Here is a 19,310-nt window from a genome sequence, read left to right as displayed (position 1 = left end):
AGCTTTGCCCACGCCAGACGCTATTTGCTTTTAGATATCCAGGAATGGTGTTCAGGGTATTTGAGAAAATGGGAGGTAGAGATGGTTTGCACTAGGGCATGGTTTCAAATTTAAAGAGGATTATGGTCCACGAACCCCAGAAATGGTGGGTTGAGGTGCGAAGCTTTGAAATTCTAATTGCAGACCAGTCTAAGGAGGTATATACTTCCCAGAGCACAGTGTCTCGTTGTTCATGTATTCCTCTCTTGGCTGGAGGAGGCAGGGAGGAGCAGGTACATAACATAATCTTCGGAGGAAACTGAAACAGCATTTGATGGCAGTGGTTTGGGTTCTCTGGTGAATTCAGAAAGAAATCCCTGACTGTTTACGTTGCTGAGCTTTGCTTGTTCTAATACTCTTCTGTCTGCAGGGCCAGGTGTAGGCACAAATCAGCTCCAGCTGGGAGGGCTCTGTGTGGTCATTTTGACACACCAACCCTCTTAAGTCATGTTGCCCAAACCCAAGGTATCTGTATTAGTAGAGAAAAGCCGTGGGATCCAGGGCCTCTGGGACAGACTCACTTACTCATTAAGTCTAGGCTCTGAACAACCGTTCATAGTTGCCGTTTGTGCCACTTACTGAGCTGTGCTGCCAGCCTAGTAGAAAGAGCAGGTGCTGGGTGACAATTCTGGGAAGTGGGGGAAAGACACAATACTTGCCAATATCAAAACCCAGACTCACTCACAGCCCGAGGAAGACAAGTTCTTTTGGAGGGAAGCTCCAGTGTTCCGCTGGTTCGCTCTTGGCACTCTGTGGGGGAGCACAAGATTACCTAGGCTCGGGAGCTAAATTGGCCCAAGCTAATAAGGGTCATATTTGTTCCATCTTACAGAATTTTCCAAATGCTGTGAGAAATGAGGTAGGATTCCCTTCTGGGTTGTTCATACTTCAAAAGCTACATTTTGCAGCCATGATAACCAGTGTGACTCAGCTGTCAATCTCACCCTCCAGGTATCCCCAAAGCAAACTTTTTTAAGTTCTGAGGGAAGAAAGTACTCGTGTTTATGTTTACCTCTTTATTCACTAGTTATTAAAATGTTCACTTTGACAGAGCCCGCTCTGGGCGTGGCTTCTGTATGGCTGTCATTTTCCTGTGCCTCTCTCCCACTCCTCCGTATTGCCTATTTGTCTAATCCTCTGCTGCAGGGCAAATTCCAAGATGGCAGGAAGGTTGACCTTGCTGACATCCCTCATCTCAGAACTTGTCCGTTTATAAGGTGAACCATTTCCTTTTGACATGCAATCTTCCCCACAGTGGGTCCCTGAGCCAAACGTGGGCAGAAAGGCCAGAGAACACAATCTCTAGCTATATCTGAGTGGGCCACAGAGCTTGTCTTCCAAAGCAGGCTTGCATGGAAACCAGCCATAAGCTATCAAGGGCTCCGGTAGGCCAATCCCTAGGCATAAGTGGTTTTCTGTTGTTACCGTTCTCAAACTCTTCCAGTCAGTGGTGAGAAATTAAATGGATATTTTGGACTAACAACACTAGACATCTTGATGGGGCTGAATTGGTACTTTTCTCATGAGAAATTTAGTGCCTGCTTAGCAGCGAAGAGAACATTTGCATCTCCTGATCCTCTGCGGTAGGAAAAAAACAATTGCACATGGACAGATAAAGTATTTTAAAACACTTCCTGTCTCCTCTGCACAAGGCACAGCACTGGCGTTCAGAGGGCATCAGGGCTGCGCCCCCATCCCTCGGCCCTCGCAGAAGGGAGCCGGCTTTCCGGGCCTCGCTTCCTGCACCCACTCGGGACTAAAAAAGAACACGAACAACTTTTTTTTTTTTTTGGTCCTTGTCTTGCAAAAACGCTCGCGTAACCAGCTCGCTGAAGTAACCGCTCTGGGGGCAGCAGGGTGTGTGTGTGGGGCGCGGTTCCGGAGCCCCACGGGCACGAGCACCAGCGCCGGCGGCTGCGAGGTGGGGGCCGGGCCGGGGGAGAGGGCGGGGCGTGCGCGGCGCGTGCGCAGAGCACTTCCGTGTTTGTCCCCGTGACTGGCGCGGGCGCGCTGCCCGCCGCGCCGCGGGAGCGAGCGTCCCAGTCAGTCAGGCCTCGCCTCTCGACCGCGCCACGGAGCGGTCCGTTCCGCCCCGCCCCGCCCCGTCCCGCCCCGCCCCGCCGCCCCTTGCGTGCGCTCGGGGAGGCGCGTCCCCGGCCGCCGCCTGCGCGCGCCGCTCGCAGTTTGAAGGGCGCTGCGCCGCTCGCTCCGCTCTTCTCCGCTCCGCTCCGCTCCGCTCCTCGCGCGCCAGGCCGGGCGCCGCGGCGGGTCGGGCTGCGCGCGTGGCGTTCATGAGCCGCCCGGCGGCCCCGGGAGCCTGCGCCGTGACTCACGCCCGCCCCCGCTTGTGTCTCGTCCCTCCCGCGGCAGGATGCCGGACCAGATCTCCGTGTCCGAGTTCATCGCCGAGACCACCGAGGACTACAACTCGCCCACCACGTCCAGCTTCACCACGCGGCTGCACAACTGCAGGAACACCGTCACGCTGCTGGAGGAGGTAGGCGGCGGCCTGGCAGCTGGGTGGGCTGGGGCCCTGGGGAGCCCGGCGACTCGGGGAGCCACACCCCCTCCGGCAGCCCCCGGCCCCTGCGGTCCTGGTTGGCGACCCTTTCAGGGATACTGCAGGCTTGAAAGCCTGGGGACTGAAGTGGGGAAGGACTAAGCGAGCTCTGGACACGCGAGAAGAAGAGAGATCCCCCTCTGCCTTGCACCCTGTTTGGGTGCCAGGCAGTCAGCTCAGCGCTTCTACATCATTGTGACCCTTTCCTAACCCGTGAAGTACATGGCATCAGGCCACCGAGGGCAGAAAGGCGAGGCTGCGTGGCCAAGGTCACCGGCCAGAGACTTGGAGATGAGCCGTGAATGCACTTCTCCGCAGCCCAGCGGGGCCAGGCAGGCTTAGCTGTAGAGATAAGGGTTGGTGGAAAAACCCAAAGGAATAAAAGGGAACTTCAGTTGAGACTGTTGTCATCCGCTGCTAGTCCCCTGTGCCTAAGGAGAGCAAAAGCCCAGTAGATGGAGGTCTGTACAAACAGGTCCCCGCCCAGCTCCCCTTGCTCCAGTGCTCTCTAGGGCTCAAGGCTTGCTGCACCAGATCCACAGAACACTCAATGCAGTCTGCAGAGCCGATGAGACTGGTAGATGGGACTAGAAGCTGCGGAAAGAACAGTTTTCCCTATCAGGACCCTTCGGCGGATGCATGTCCAGGGGCAGGGGCAAGGGCAAAGCTATTTCTTTCACATTTTTAGCTAGCGTGGGGTGGGTGAGGAGAAACGTGTAAACACTTGTTTACAGCGACATAGAGCCTGTGAAATAATGGTGAAAGTAAGGCAGTTTCCCAGAAACTGAGCACAATTTCTCAGTGAACAAAATACCACTCCCATCCTAAGCAGCCAGGCCTGTCCTGACTGCACACGACAGGATAGGCAGGAAGAGTGTTTTCCCATGGGAATTAGGCACTTGGTTTATTTGAGATTCGAGGAGCTCTCTCTCTCTCTCTTTTTTTAATGAAAAAAAATTTTTTAAGAGCTGCTAGGACCAGCCTTCGGTAATTATAGGGAATCTTGAAGTTCTGCCTGGAACTGGCTTTGGTAGTGAAGGTGTTTAGTGTGTGAAGAACTGGTATTTGGATGCATAAGAGAAATGATTGAGGTTTGGAGATTTTGTTGTCTCTGGTCCCATCTTGCCTACCCGCCAGGTGCTGTAAACTGTTTTATTCCAGTAAGGGTTGTTTCTAGAGTTTTCTCTGGAGTCATCGGTGAGTGATGGAAATGAAGGTTCAAGTGTATGGAGAAATACTACCTAACTCGGTGTATTTGGAAGCCAGAAGGAATGAATACCCCTCCCCCTTTCGACCTGTCAGTTGCTTGATGGCTAATATCAGGGATTAGGATTAAACAGAGTTTCTAGGCATTCAACCTCAAAATGATTCTGTCCTTCATATAATGGGAAGAAGTTGAAGCATGCTCATCTAGGAGTGTGTGGTCATCTTTTGCACTTCTACGTGGATATGCCTCTAAAGGGTTTAACATTGATTAGACTGTGGGCTTATTTTTCTGTCAGATAACTTCTGTGCCTGCTAATAGAACTGTCAGTTACTGTCGCTTTCTGCACACTCAGATAGTGTCCCCCGGTTCTGTTTGTGCAGCAGATGATAAGGGTGTTTGGGGTGCTGTCAGTGGGGGCATTTGTGCATATTGAAGCACCTTTTTAAACTAGAATTAATGTCATATAAGCATCTGCCCCCCCATGTGTGTGTGTGTGTGTGTGTCTGTGTGTGTGTGTTTTACAATTAGGTAGCAAAATAGACCTTTGAACTTGAGAATTGGAACCAGTCTAGAAAGTTCAAAAGTGACATATTAGAATACATTGATGTATTCTTGTCTCTAAAACATCCCAGTAAGTGTTGCATTTGTCCTAGTTCTAGAGTAATTGATAACAAAGCTTTGTCATTCTTTTTCTAAACTCATTTTCCTCAATGTGTATTTTTTAACCCTATTTGGTTTGGCTTTGTGTGATGACCTCTTCTTTATGTGAAATGTATGTTTATCTTCTTATTGTTGGATCATCACACAGCTGAAGGCACATCTTAAGTGGATCACAACCTGGTTCTTCAGAAATAGGTTGGGTATAGTGGGGCATGCCTGTAATCTTAGCAATTGGTCGATAGAGGCAGGAGGATTCTCCACAAGGATCGTCTGGACTTTCTAAGGAATTCTAGACCAGCCAGGACTGCTGCTGCACACTAGCATGTCAACACTCAGAGACTGAGCAGAGGATTAGGCGTTTCCAGCCTACGATACAGAGGAAGACCCTGTCTCAAAAAAAAAAAAAAAAAAAAAGTGGGGGGGTGACTTCGTGAACGTATCAGGAAATGTTGTTTTATATACCGAACAAATCAGAGATTTAGAAATTGCAAGAATTTGGCTGGTGTTATTTTGTAGTTATTCTTAGATATAGAATTTTGGGGTAGTTTGTTTTGTTTGTTTGATTTTATTTATTTATTTATTTATTTATTTATTTATTTATTTGTGATGGGAAACTCAGAATAGGGAGTAATTTGGGTAGCTTGAACTTCTCTTTGGAAGCAAGTCTTTTCCTATTTTTGGTAGTTAAGAATTTCCTGTTTATTTGTGACTTTGCTGTTTATATTACTAATTAACACACATGGGGCTCAACTGAAAACCTGTTAGAGCGCCAAGCTTCGGACACCAAATTGACTAATTTGGGGTTAACACTTTCCCCTTTCCTTGTGTCTTCCTATTAAGTAGTACACCACAGCGAGCAGATGCTGTTGTTTATATTTAAAGCCCCTTGAGACATGCACTTTGGGAAATGAATCATATATACATGGAAAGAAGAGGCTAAAAGCTCACTTCAAGGCTTCCCCATTAGGGCTGAGGGACACATATGGTTCAGAGAGTAATGGTTTGGCTGGGACACAAGTGGCTGCCTTTGAGAGGCAGGAATGGATCAGCTGGGACTCAGCTAAGGTTTCATCCTGGCCTGTAAGTGTTTTCCAAGCACAAAGCCAATACTTTGCTTATTCAGGAACCAGAGCATACTGGTATATGCTGTTCTGCTTTGTGACCCTTTACAAACTATGGGTAAGTGGCTAGAAGATAAGGGCTTCTTGAGAAAGAAGCAAGTAGGCATTGTAGTAATATGGACCAAGACACTGGGATGCATTTTCCCTTTAAAGACTGGGAGTGGCCAGTACTTAGGGAAAACACATCCTCTCATTAGGGTTACTGGTTATTGTCAGCGTTTTACTTTGGCGCTAATAGATAATCTTGGCTCATTTCTTTAGCTGCTGCTACATATAAGGCCAGTTTTAGACACATGGGATACACAGTGACTTGTCAGTTTGTAGGGCTACATGCAGCCTCTGCGTAAAGTCTGTACGTAGACCCGAGTGAGGGGAAAAGACAGCTCTTATCTCCACTGAGAAGAAAAGGCCCAACGAGATGCCTTTACTCTAAGGTTTCATTAGTAAATAAAGGAGCTAGGGAATTCTTTACACAGTTACCACGTAAGATACACATTCTAAATGTCTGCAAAGTCATATTTCATGACTTTGTAGTACATAGATGAAGCTTACTGTTGTCATATAACAACACAGTTTTGGTCTCATGAAGAGGTGTCGAAGGTCCTTAGTAGTTTAGCTTTTCCTCCTCTCCATGTTTCAGGTAATTCTTTATAGTAATTTAAGCATAATATTTCTTCAAAGGTATGGATATAGGTGTCAGATTGAAATGTGAGAACTTACATAAGTGACCTATGAGCTTAACACATCTTGGAGGAGCATCTGTGTGGCAGTCCCACTTGCTAAGCCCTGCTGGGGCACTGGGGGCTGTTATTTGGATCATTTAGAAGCTTGGGTTGAAAAAAATTCTAACTCTTAATAGGACTGAAAGATTAAGTTCATAGATGGTAGAACTAATACAGAGTACTTACGACAGCGATATAATCTAAATACTGCAATCAGTCAATACATACACCATTGAAGGCATTATACTGCTAGGCTTGGAGGTTGGGGATTAGTAACTGTGTCTTCAAGCTTCCCTCTAAAAGCCTTTCTAAGGTAGCTGGATGTCAGTGTGGTTCTGCCTTGGAGACATGATTTTAAAGGCCTAGAATCATTTGATCAAAGGTTTCCAGAGGTCTCTTTGATATTAACTGAAACAACAGTTGTCAACTATTGATATTCTTGCAATGTGCTAGTTATATATATATATATATAAAGTTTTTTTATTTTATATGTATCAGTGATTGCCTGCATGTGTATATTGTATACCATGCATGTGTCTGTTGCCTGAAGAAGCCTGAAGAGGACCTCTGATCCCCTGCAAGAGTAGCCAGTGCTCTTAACCACTGAGCTGTCTCTCTAGCGCCCCCATATATGCATACTATTGTTTAATGTTTTGTCCTATTACTGTTAAGAGTCCCACTTTACAGATAACTATATATCTCATGTGTATATGTGTGTGTATTTGGTTCACAGCCAGCAGAAATGGACTTGAGACTTAGAGTATCAATGGTAGACTGTTCTTGCAGCCAGTCAGACTTTCTCTGTAAGTGTTGCTCTACTCTTTGAAGTTTTGATCACAGTATTGAGCTTTGTCTTTCTTGTTGATGTCTGGAAATCTAGCCTTTGATAAGTAAGATTAGGGTTTTAGTGCTAATCTGGACTCTTACACCTAGGAATTCTAAAGCCAAGTCTTAATGCATTCAAGAACTAGCTAGTCACCTTCAAAAAATATGTAGTTTAGACAAAAACATCCACAAAGCCCTTCTCTGGAGGGTTTAGATAAAGTCCCTGTGGGCCCTTTTCCCTAAAGTAGAGAAAATGTATTTGGATCTGTTCCTGACCTCTTGAAAATAAGGCTCCCCCTCCCCCCCAAAAAAAGACAGTTCACACTGTGGCACTAGTATCCTTTTGTAGACGTCTAGGCTGTGGAGGCCAAGCCTCTGATCCGTCTGGGAGTATATGGGAGGATATGCTTTCTCAGACCTAGCAAAGGTCAATGACTATTTGCCTATAGAAACAGGGAATGCAGCTTCCCTTGTGTTCCAGAGTCAGGCTCCCTACAGCAAGGTGAGAATCTGTCAGTCCTGTGTCCACACTAATGCCACAGGCCCTCACAGGCATCTTTGTTCTTTTAAAGACATTGGTTTTCATCCACACATAATAAAAGGCCGGTCCAGTGATATTCTTAGTATTATACTTCACACATGCATGGAAGCTCAGAGGTTAAATGTCTAAGATATCCTGGTAGAGTAGGCAACAGACTTTAAATACAGAATATATGAACTCAAAACCAGATTTATTTTCTATATATTTCACAGTTTATAAATAAAATTTAGAGGGGGAGCAAAAGCAAGCCAATTGCTTTAGTCTGCTTAGGTCTCTCCCTAAATGTCCCTTAGTTTTGGTCATACATGGTGCTGCCAACAGTCCTCTGTACAGCTGATCAGCTATGAGAAAGTCATGTGGCTCCCATTTCCATCCTGGCACATGTGTTCTGGAACTGTTGGCCAGCATTTGCCGGTGAACGTCCACAGTCGTGGCTGAAGAACTGCAACTGGAAGTTGTAGCTGCAGTAGGCTTATTAGAGCCTGCCTGCTCTTGAGCTGCCTGGCCATCCACCTCCTGGTGTACTGGATACTTGTTGCTAAGGAATCACTGTATATAGTTGAGTTAAAGGGAACTTGAGTAACATCCAGTCTGAGGTGGCAATGTGGGGACTCTATCCCCAAGAGGCTCATTGAAAGCTGTGCTGAAATATCCAATAACCAGGAGACCCCTACTAGTGTAGTTCTGTGTAACTCTTCTGCTATTGTGCATTTGATTTGGACTCTTAACTCATCAGGCTAGCATTATGGTGCTAATCATTCACCCACCATGCTTGGATTGCCAGTTACAGCAGCCTAAAAGTGGAGTTAATCTTATTCAGCTTTCTGTTCACCAGAAGAAACTTGGAGCTTTGCATAAAAGCTTTGGAGTAAAGCTGATGAATTATGGGACTCATACAGACTTTGTCAGTCCTGTTACTTTCAATGTGGAGACTAAGGTCTAAAGAGGAGGAACTTAGGCAAGGGTTTGAATTCAGGACTTTTGACCTTTTTGTACTTTGCTGGGGGACTCTTCACCAGCACTACTTTGTCAGCATCTAGCTTCTAAAAAGAAAGCCTGAAATAACCCTGAAGTTAGGAAGCTCATTTTGCACATACCAGCCACTGGGTTAGTGCTGGTCTCTAAGAACATGTTATGTGAGGCCATGGCACATTTGATAGTGGACTAAGACACTTCCATCAAAAGCCAGCTGTGTCAGATGTTCAGACTGTCCAGGCGTTTGCAAAATGCCTTGTGTGTGGGTCTTTGGGTGTTGGTTTCCATATACGTCACTTAGTCATTTGAGGATTTCCTGGCATATCCATTCTCCCAGGTTATATATGAGAACGTGATGGAGCTTGAGATCATACTAATCGTCTGATAAAAGGTATTCTTTAGACTAGAAAAGGAGAAAATGCCCACGGGACACTCAGCAAGTGACTTCCTGACCTGGTAAAGGTGGCCAATGAATATCAAGTCTAGGGAAGGAGGCCAGGGAGAGGCCCCAGCGTTCCTGTGGCTGGTCTTTTGCTACTTTGTGGTTCTTTCTTCCACCCTTACCCAACCCTTTCCCACCTTTCAACCCCCTGACACTAGATACAAAAGAAAAAAGGGATAGGGAAGAGGGTAATGCTATCATTAGACTATTTCCTGCTGATTAGGGGCTTTGAGTTCCTTGGGGCAAGTTTGATCTTCACCATCAGGATAGCTATTTTTTTTCTTTTTCCTTCCTCCTTCCTTCTTCCACCTCCTCCTTGAACAACTACATAACTAACCACTACCAATAGCAGCCACCCACCAACCAACTAAACCTTTCAGGGCTGTAACATTTATATATTCTCTGAAAAGTCCCCAGAATCCACACAGTTGCAGAAACTATTTGCAGCTCGAAAAATCATGCCCCTACTAGAGCATGAAGCAAATTATACTCAACTGCTGTGGACAGTCTGAAGAGCCTCCATTAAATACCTGAGATTAAAAAAAAAAGTATACTGATAACATCTTTGTGTTTTTTAAAGAACCCAAAATTCCACAATTATCACTACACATTCCTTAGTAAGTAGGTTTACCTGTGGACCAGTAATGATACCTGGATTGATGAAGGTGACATTCCTACCAGGGTAGCTTCATATCTTTGATTTTGTTGGTCAAGTTACTGAAGCTTTTTGGGTCTCTTGTTTCCTTACGGGAAGAGTGAGTCGGTGTATGTGAAGTGCTGAGTATTAGTAACCTGGGGTGGTGCTCACTGTGTACTTGATGGCTCTTGTCCTCGGGACTGTTGCTGTTTCCTGTGGGTGCATTGTATGCTGGTGTGTCACCAGGACAACAGTTGGTAGATGTGTTTAGGAAAGATAAGTGATGAGGAGGTCAGGTGACAGTGCTGACTCCGTGCTCAAGGATCTGGGGTGTGGCAGCACAGACCAGGATAGAACTAAATATTTGGATCATTTGTGGTTCACGGTCATAGCCATTTTGAGCTGAAATAAGCTGCTTGCTCAGTGTGGCTGCATGTAAGAATAGGCCTTAGTGAGGGGCCTAGTGCTTGGAGTTGTCTTATGACTCAGGCTTGATGGCCTCCCAAGCTTGATGACAAGCTTTGCCAGTCATCACCAATTTGTTTATTTCCGCATATCCACAGGTCCCTTTATTGATCCATCAAATTCTGAACAACATTGATTTTGTTGGTGTGTGGGGTAGTGAGCTGTTTTGTTATGTAATGAATTCAGATATTTGATTTTGTCCATTTTGGGGGAGGCACATATGCCTTGGTCGTACCTGGAATACATGTGCTTTGCTGATTATAGTTTGAAGCACTAAGACTACAGGTAATTCTCTTTTGATTTGGAGGCAGAGCTTTAGTGTAGAAATGATCTTTCTATTTAGTCAAAACAGAGTTGCTGCTATCTCAGTAAAATAATTTCAATTGTATCTAGAATAGGGGTGGCTTGGCTTAGTGACTCTGCTGTTTTAACTAAATGTATGAGTTCACAGTGGACTCTTCCTGGGCCCGAGCACTAACTGAACAGCCCCATGCCATAGTGCCATTTGCGGTCAGTTACATAAGAACTGAATTTTAATGCTGAGGCTACGGTATAATTTTCCCCCAAAGAACCGGAATATGTGTCCCTTTGATAAGACAGTACCAAATTTAGCCACCCAGAAGCTAGGAAAACAAAATCAGAACCTTATGGCTCAGGGAGGTAAGAACCACAAAACAGTTAGAATTTGGTGCCAACTATTGCAGAGGGCAGAGTTGGCTGCATTACTAGAGACCATTTCTTCTCCTGCCAGATGTGAAGAAAATATAAGCTCTTCTCGACTCTGTTATTAACATAGCAAAGACACCTTGTATTCAGTAACATCATGCCCCAGGGGCTTAGACTAGGAAGATCATAGTGAGCAAACCAGGCATGCAGTGGGCTGTAATAAGTATGGTGATAATTCTTTTGTTATGGTATGAGCTCATGAAAGCTGGGAAAATAACTAGAGGTCATCCAGTCCATTTGTGGATGAGATTGCTGGGGCCCAGGAAACAAAGGTGCACATGGTCCTTTTTGCAATTTCAAATCTCTACCTGCCCCTCATAGATACTTGTATAAAGCGAAGGAAAACACAAATAGAACCAGTTAAACAGCATTTGAATTTGTTGGAAAGACTCATGGAATATTCTGTGGGACAGGAGAGGAGAAAAATGGCAGGCAGTAAAGGTGCTACTCATTTCTAGCTTACTGGCAGATATGTTAACACTGGTCCTCTATGACCTCCTGACACCAGTTGGCACCTTTGTGCCCTCCTGTGGCAGTAGCATATTACATGGAGAAGTGCAGATTGACCTGACTTGGAACAGCAGGTCACCTCTGGTTTGGTCAGCTTCAGGCAGGATAATGAACCCATGATTGTTCAGGGTGACAGTCTCACCCTTCATGGTGGTCCTTAGAGAATGGGAAGAGGCTAGGAACAGCTCCTCACCCCCTTTGTAAGCTGATACAGCAAAGCAGAGGTCCATGTTTCCTGGCCTCTTTATGTTTTTATTTAAGTTAAAGTTGGATGGAGACAGGGCCTTGTGTCAGGAGAACTAAAGTGCCTGGTATCTAGTGACACTTGGAAGATAATAGTTTTTCTGCACTTCCCTCTGCAAGTTTACCTCCCATTGACCCTTCTACTCTGTTCATTTGGGATCCATGAAGGGCTGTGGTTAGAGGGCTGTACTATCCAGTTTTAGCTTTGCTGATGTGGTCAAGAAGACCAACAATTGAAGCCAAAGCAATGCCATGGTGTTCTTTCAGTAACTTTATAGTTACCCAGGATGGGTGGAAGTCTAGGCAGAGCAAAGGCTCTCCTTGGCTTAATCGGCTTTCTCCCAGGGTGAAGTAACCGAGACAGAGGAAGGCTCGTATGACCTCCTGACACCGGTTGGTGTCTGTGTGCCCTACTGTGGGAAAAGCATATTAAAGACCGGTGTCAGGAGGTTGAACAAGGACTAACGGCTTTGTTTCCACGGAAGGGCTTCTTCATGACCCAGTTACGCATGAAATAAGAAAGTCTGCCTTTTTTTTTTTCTTTTTTAAGATAATGGGGGTGGGGGCTTCTTTTATAGTCCATTAATCATTTGTTTTTTATGAATTTCATTTCCTTTTTCTTGTGATGTTTATTCACATTAGTAGCATTTACATAAAATTAGATACTCCTTATTTCCAGAGTGAAAATCAAAAGAGCTGCTCACTGCTGGCCCAGCAGCTGCTCCTGCTTTAATAATAGTAATATTTTTTACAGCAAAGCAAGTAAGCGCATTGCCTCCCAGAACATGGAACAGTGCCAAGTCAAATAACACTGTCGCTGCCCCAAGGCTACTGCATTTTGTATGTAAGCATTGGAACAAAATCAGGTTCACAAACAAAACCACTACAGTTAAGCATGTAGTTGCCGTGGGCATTGTGCTGGGCATTCTGTAGACATCCTCTACTCACCTCAATACTCTGCGTAGCTCCGAGACACTGCTTTTGGCTAGTTCGTGCCCTTTCTCCCGCAGACTCATCTTAAAGTGCCATGTGTGTGATAGCCATGGGGAATAAAGCCAAGAGAAAACGGGTTTTTGCTGAATCAAGCTGTTTAGGTTCAACTTGCGTATTTCTTGCTGCTGCCATTGTTTTAATATTCCTGATAGAGCAATAAATGACAGCCATTGGCTAGTCATGGAAGTAATTTTTCTTCTCATTTTAGAACATCCTTGTTTAGAATGGGCTGATGAAATACAGTGTTTTTTTTTTTTTTTTTTTTTTTAACTCATGTTTATGTTTGTCTTTATCCTTTTTTTCTAGCCATTCTTAATACCTTTTTCTCTTTTTATATTGTTCCGTGTGTGTGTGTGTGTGTGTGTGTGTGTGTGTGTGTGTAAGTGTGTGTGTAAGTGTGTAAGTGTAGCCTGTTAAGTTCATTTAGTGGTTGCTTCTATCAGTATGTTTAGGGCTGACCATGGTGAGGGTCCTCATCCCTGAGCAAGACTGAAACTCATCACTCAGTAGCCATTGTCTGTAGCTCTTCATCTAGGAGTGGGACCTCATGAGATTCCCCGTACACTTTGGTGTGTCAGCTGGGTTGTCATCATTCAGGTCTTGTTTAGGCAGCCATATTGTTGGGATTTCATGGCTGTAACTTTGTAGTTCTGTAGACCACACTCTGATAGAAGATAATCCTGATCCTCTGGCCTTGGCTGTCTTTCCACTCCCTTTGCTGTGTGCTCCCTGAACTTTACATTTAAAGTACTGGACACGCCACAGTCTTTTTTAAGTAGTTGTAGCTTTCAGGTTTCTATCTGCTGGCAAAAGAAGGTTTGTTTTGTTTTGTTTTTTGGGTTTTTTTTTTTTTGTTGTTGTTTTTTGATGAGGAGTGAGAGTTACACTTATGTATTTAAAATGCAATTAGAAACTATGCTGGTTTAGAAAAGTGGCAGTACTAGACTCTCTAGCATTACTTTTAAAAGATAACATATACCTCAGGTCTAGTGACAGTCCCCAAGCCCCCTTTTAAACCTTGTTGGCACTCAGATATTTTGTTAAAATTATGGCAGTGATCATTTGCTTTATAATTCTTGAAAGCAGATCTGGTAAAGGTTTCTGAATGCAGCCAAGTCTTCCTCCCGTTTTGTGGAACGTTGTGCCACAGCCAATTTGAATATCGTGCTAAATGTGTTGTGTAGACTTAGAGGAACCAATGAAGGAACCGATATTTTCAAAACAAGTTAACTCTCTGGTTCTTCTGCACAGACAATAAGGAGTAAGTCCGCCTTTCTGTCTAAACATTTTTGCTTCTGATTATTAAATCAACAAGACATTTCTCTGGCTGAAAACTCCATATTAAATCATTTCTTGTCAGACTTTAAAATCTTCCAGTCTCTGTTCTTCACCTCTGCAGCTTCCCACCCAGGGATCCACAGTCATTGCTCAGGCAAGCATGCTGTGTGCTTAGACACCATGGGTGTTCGATGTGGGCTTAACGGGAATAAGCATGAATGACTGTTGATGCTGACACTTGGGGAACAAGGTGGACCTCTTTCTGTCCTGTTCTATGTCTGCTCCCCCGCTGGAGCAGTGTTTAACCTCTGCTGGGAGGTTAGTGTCCTCTTCGCTTTCTGCTGTAACACCTGATGTCACTTGACTTAGCGACTTAATTTGATCTGATAGACTTTAACACATATCATGATAAAAGTCACATTAAATACAGATCAACTCTAAAACACAAACAATCATGAACTCTTATCCCCAAAGGGAAAGTAAAGCAGGTAGCATTTCTTTGCTGTGAAGGTTTTTGGCATCAAGTCATCAAAATGATTGAACAGTCTTCAGGAACTGTTATTCCTTAATGGCCAGTGTTTATTAAGCTTTTTTTGGAACTTAGTGCTGTGTTAATTTCTTTCTATAAATACTTAACAGTCCTTTATATTGTTTAAGGAACAAATAGCTATTTAGAGAAGATTAGTCTATCCAAGGTGAACAACTCTTATATGGTAGAGCTGAGGTTCAAACCAGGTCTTTTGACTCTCTTGATAGCATATTGCTGCCTTAGGTATCATAGCAGATTACAAAAGTAGATGTGAAAAAAAAAGTTTTCAACTTCATAGTTTAAATATATACCCACATGCATTTTATGCACCAGGTACAAAAGTATGAATGCCAGGAACCCTTACTAATGAGATCATTAATTTCTACTACTCTATCTTCTAGAATGCTTCTAGCCTGAAGGCAGCCTTGGGGAGGGGCTCTCCACCCAGCAGAAATTGTTACCCAGTGTAGATTAATGTGTTGTTTGTTTCTGAAGCTGTTGTCCTTACTTCCCTAAGGCCTAACCTTGTTTGACTCTTTGTTCACTAAATTGCTATGTTAGTCTGTCCTCTGCCTCACAGGAGCTGGTAGCTTTTCATTCCCTGGGGGAAGTAACCTTTTGCTATACACAAACCCATTCTTCCTCACAGCTGTGTGGGAGAGCACTCTCTTTTCTCTAAGCTGTGTCTCCAGGTTTTTCTCATGTGTGACCCACCAGATTGAATTTTTATTCCCAGGTCTATCCCGTTACTGTTTTAAGAAAATTTTTTACTATTCACCACAAGGCACAGAATTATTTGCCCTGATCTGTAGCATGTGGTTTGGTTTGTTATTGTTTGCTTTAAAGGTTTCTAGCACTTTCATGTGACATGTTTAGTTACAAAGAACCTTCATGAGTGTTGTCTTACTAAAGAAATGATAGTTTTTAGTGCTGGTAGGTTGCTGAGTGCAGGTGAAGTGACTCTCCTATCCACAGCAGGCAGTTAGTGTTTCCCTAATGCAGAGTCCTCAAGCTTGAGACTTACAGCCTGCCGTCTCTTCAGATGCACTCTTGACTGCTTTTCAGCTCACACAGAAGCATAGGACAGGCAGTTATTTACTAATGTGCAGGTGTTTCCATCATTCTGTCCCTGCCTTGTCATTTCCTTTTCCGTAGAAAGGTTCTTGTGTATCTGGCCCCGAGGATTCCCTTGATCCTTCTGCTCCCATCTCCGACTGGGATTAAGGTGTGTGCAGCTACCCTGTTTCTTATGAAAGGAAGGGGATTCAACCCAGAGCTTCATGCATGGTAGGTAAACACTCTACCACCTGTGGTCCAACTCCAACCTTGTGACTTTGATTGTGAACCATCAGCTTCCATTCTGAATCACCTGTTCTGTAGTAAGAGCTCAGCAACAGCGGCCCTCACAGGTATGGCCAAGGAATGAACTCTTGATCTCTTCCAGCAGCAAGCAAACCACGATCAGCAGCACCTAGCCAGAGTCTGATGGCTCTCTCCAAGAGTTGGTGGTGGGGCAGGGAGCTGAGGCGCTGAGCTGCAGTAAACCAGGCTCAGCCATGTCGTGTGGTTAAGAGGTGATGTAGCACAGGATGCACGTTTTCTGTTATACCCTACTGTTTCTAGTAGCAGAAATGAAAGATTCTATGTCGGTTTTGTCATAAACCATCATCCTCTGGCATATAGCCATTCTTTTCATTAGCTGTAGAAAGCCTCAAGATTGAGTTTGTTTATTCTTGATGTTTCCTCACAGAGGGTTGGTTATAGGAAGAGTCATTGGATCCTCAGTCCCTTCCTCCGCTCCTTTTCACCTCCCATATAGCTGTATATAATTCTGTCCCCGATTACATGTGATCACAGGGACTCTGAAACTGCTAGATTATGGAAGGTTAACTGGGGGTTTGAGGGGAAGGGCATGGGACTCCATCTGTGAAACTGAAGACTTGTTATCTATGTTACAGTGAGACTTCTGTAGTTGTGAAATTGCTTTCGGATTGTTTATGTGTCTATGAAACTGCTCTTACCCATATTTTGTGAGTAGTAGTACCAATAAGTTCATTGATTCCCTAAGTTGGTCCTTGGTGGAATTGTTTTGGTACTTATAAAAAGTGGACAAGATATTTTAGTTACTTTTCTATTGCTGTGATAAAACATCATGACCAAGTTATAGAAGAAAGCATTTAATTTTTGACTTAAAGTTGTAGATGTTAGAGTCCATGACCATCATGGTAGGGAGGATGGCAAGAAGCAGGCAGGTATGACACTGGAACAATAGAGAGCTTCTATCTTGATCCAGCCAGGGGGAGAACTAGGTAACTTTTAATAGTGTGGGTACTGCCAATAAGACACCTCCTCCAATAAGATCAGCTCTCTGAATCCTTCCCAAACAGTTTCGCCAACAGGGGACCAAGCATTTAAATATATGAACCTGTGGGGGTCATTCTCATTCAGTTCACCAGAGTAGATGTTATCGCAGCTCCTAGGGAAAGCATTCTTGCAAAAGATGTGCTTGACATTACTAGTATTAGAGTTACCACAGTGTTCGCTGGGTTCTTGAGCACTAAAATTATTGTGAAAGGTTAGAATGATGTCCCTGGAGTATTGTCTCCTCTTTATTTACTTGACAGACAAGTTCTGTTGTTGTTACTGGGTCTTTGTTGAGTGCTCTTTTTTATATGCAGAGTACTTTAATTGTAGCAGCTAATTTTTATTGAATGCTTGTTTAATATGGTTAATTCAGCCTATTCATTTAAACCTCACAGCAACTGGTTAAGGTAGGAGCTGTTGAATGTGCTGTCACATAGCAAAACATAGCATTTGGGGCAAGTTGCTTAACTTCTCTGTGGTTAGGCCTCTACTCCTAAGGTAAATATGTACCTTAGTGTCAAAGTGGTGTTTGTACAGTGTTTCTGTGTGAGTAAGTGTAGGGCAAAATGAAGAGCTCCTTGGACCTTTGTTTCCTAGTCCAGATCTAGGACAAGCCATTTCAGCCCTTGGAGCCTTTTTTTAATTTGTAAAGTGAATATATGTGTTTAAAAGATTGTTGTGGGACCCAATTCTTTACATTCTGTTGTCCCATGGTAAATGAGGAGCTTAAAAGGCAGCTGTGCTTTCAAAGACGACTCCCAGGAGGAACTGCCTTCTGCCCCCACCTTTCATGTCGTCAGGATTGTAGAAGCGAGGGTGTGGGCAAAGTCTGACCACTGGCTGCTCTCTGCTGTAACTGAGAAGAGAGACTGTCTTAGCAAATGGGGAGATTTCAAGCTGTCCACAGGGGAAAGTTGGCAGGTTACTACAGCAGGACAGCCATGAGAAGCACTGGCTGGGATGAACAGCTGTTAGTATTTTAATTTTGTTTTCATAATTAACCTTTTACCTGCTTTTACACACAACCAACTTTTACTTTATGACAGGATTATATGTAGCCCCTTTTATTTCTTGTTAATTATTGTGGACAGTATGAATGTATACCATACAGCAGGAGTTCTCTTTGGACTCACTTCATTGTGTTATACTGGAGACAGTACTAGAAAAGCAGCAGGTTATGTTGATTATCTATAAGAAGAACTAGGCTGGTGGCCGTGGCACAGGACAGCAACCCAATTGCAGGTTTTCATCAGTTGATGTTTTTTATAATCTTGTTTTACATATGTACTATTCATTCAGGCTTCAGATGGTAGTTTAAGGTTGTAAATCAAACTATTAGAAAATAAATACTGTAAGTTAGAAAACATACAAACATTTTAAAAATACTTTGGAATTTGTCCCATCTTTTTACCAGCCTGTGCCATTATTTTCTCTGTTGATATGTCAAGCCTTTCTTTGTTTGCAAACACAAGTTCTGGCCCAGGCTTATCTGACAGCATTAGCTGTCTGCCATCTCCCCTGTTGGAAGAACTGGAGGCATGGTGTTGGGGTTCTCTCTCAGGTGAAAAGCTAAAGGCCTCCAAAGGCCACAGTGTCTTCAAAGGAAGTCAAGGTACCCTTTGTGAATTCCACTTGCTGTCACTGGAGTTTCCCAAGGGCCGTGTGCTGAGGGATGGTGTCTTCTCTGACAGCTTGTTAAATGTGTTTTGGACTTGGAACATTTTCTGTTTTCATTTCTGTTACACAAAATATCAGTAGATATGGCTCACTTTAAAAAGCAACAGCAGTGCCAAGCATGATTGCTCACTGGGTAAAGTACGAGTGTGTCACCAAGCTTGAGTACCTGAGTGTGACTCCCAGAGCCCACATGATAGAAGAAGAGACCTCTTGTTAACGAACTCGTACTTCACTGTTCAGCCTGTAGAGGTTCCTCCCAGGAATCAGGTTTTCGTTGGTTTTCCAGGTTCCTGGCCAAATGGGCAAAGAACAGAAAGGCCATTGCCCTGATTGAGGAGACACTGGGCATGGCAGTCATGATGACTTTAATGCCAAATGCACTTCACCAAGCTGCTTGCTCTTCCTATATACTAGGAAATAGTTGTTCTGTAGATGAAGTGAACAAGGCTGGTCTTCATTTTTTATTTTAATGTATGTATGTGCATTTGTGTGTGTCGTACAGGTGTGAGGTTGTGGGGAGTAGAAGATAGTATTGATTGGTCCTCAGCCAAATAGGTCTGGCCAACTGGCCTGTAAGCTTCCATAGATTTGCCTGTCTCCACCTCCTATCTTATGGTTGTGAGGGTTTTGGCACAGGTGGCCCAACATCCCAGTTTTTGATGTAAAGTCTGGGGATCCTGCTTGTGAGGCAATACCGACTAAGAAATCTCCCAGACCTGAGCTATATAGTTTTAATTGGCTGTAGAAAATTTGAAAACAGATGGGCTGGAGCATAGTAGAATAGGAATCTCACACA

General features: G+C 44.1%; 1 protein-coding gene across 2 annotated transcripts in view; it reads left to right on the top strand.

Annotated features, from left to right (window-relative positions):
* The window catches only part of ASAP1 (ArfGAP with SH3 domain, ankyrin repeat and PH domain 1), a 276,123-nt gene that overhangs the window by 62,704 nt on the left and 194,109 nt on the right, over positions 1 to 19,310 (top strand). For both annotated transcript variants that reach the window (XM_080939796.1, XM_080939795.1), the window contains exon 3: positions 2,410 to 2,536. In XM_080939796.1, the coding sequence (XP_080795922.1) occupies positions 2,410 to 2,536 (127 nt within the window). The remainder of the gene's footprint in view (positions 1 to 2,409; positions 2,537 to 19,310) is intronic.

The sequence above is a fragment of the Micromys minutus genome, assembly GCF_963924665.1.
Source record: "Micromys minutus genome assembly, chromosome: 27".
Classification (NCBI taxonomy): domain Eukaryota; kingdom Metazoa; phylum Chordata; class Mammalia; order Rodentia; family Muridae; genus Micromys; species Micromys minutus.
This window is presented reverse-complemented; position numbering and strand designations above follow the sequence as displayed.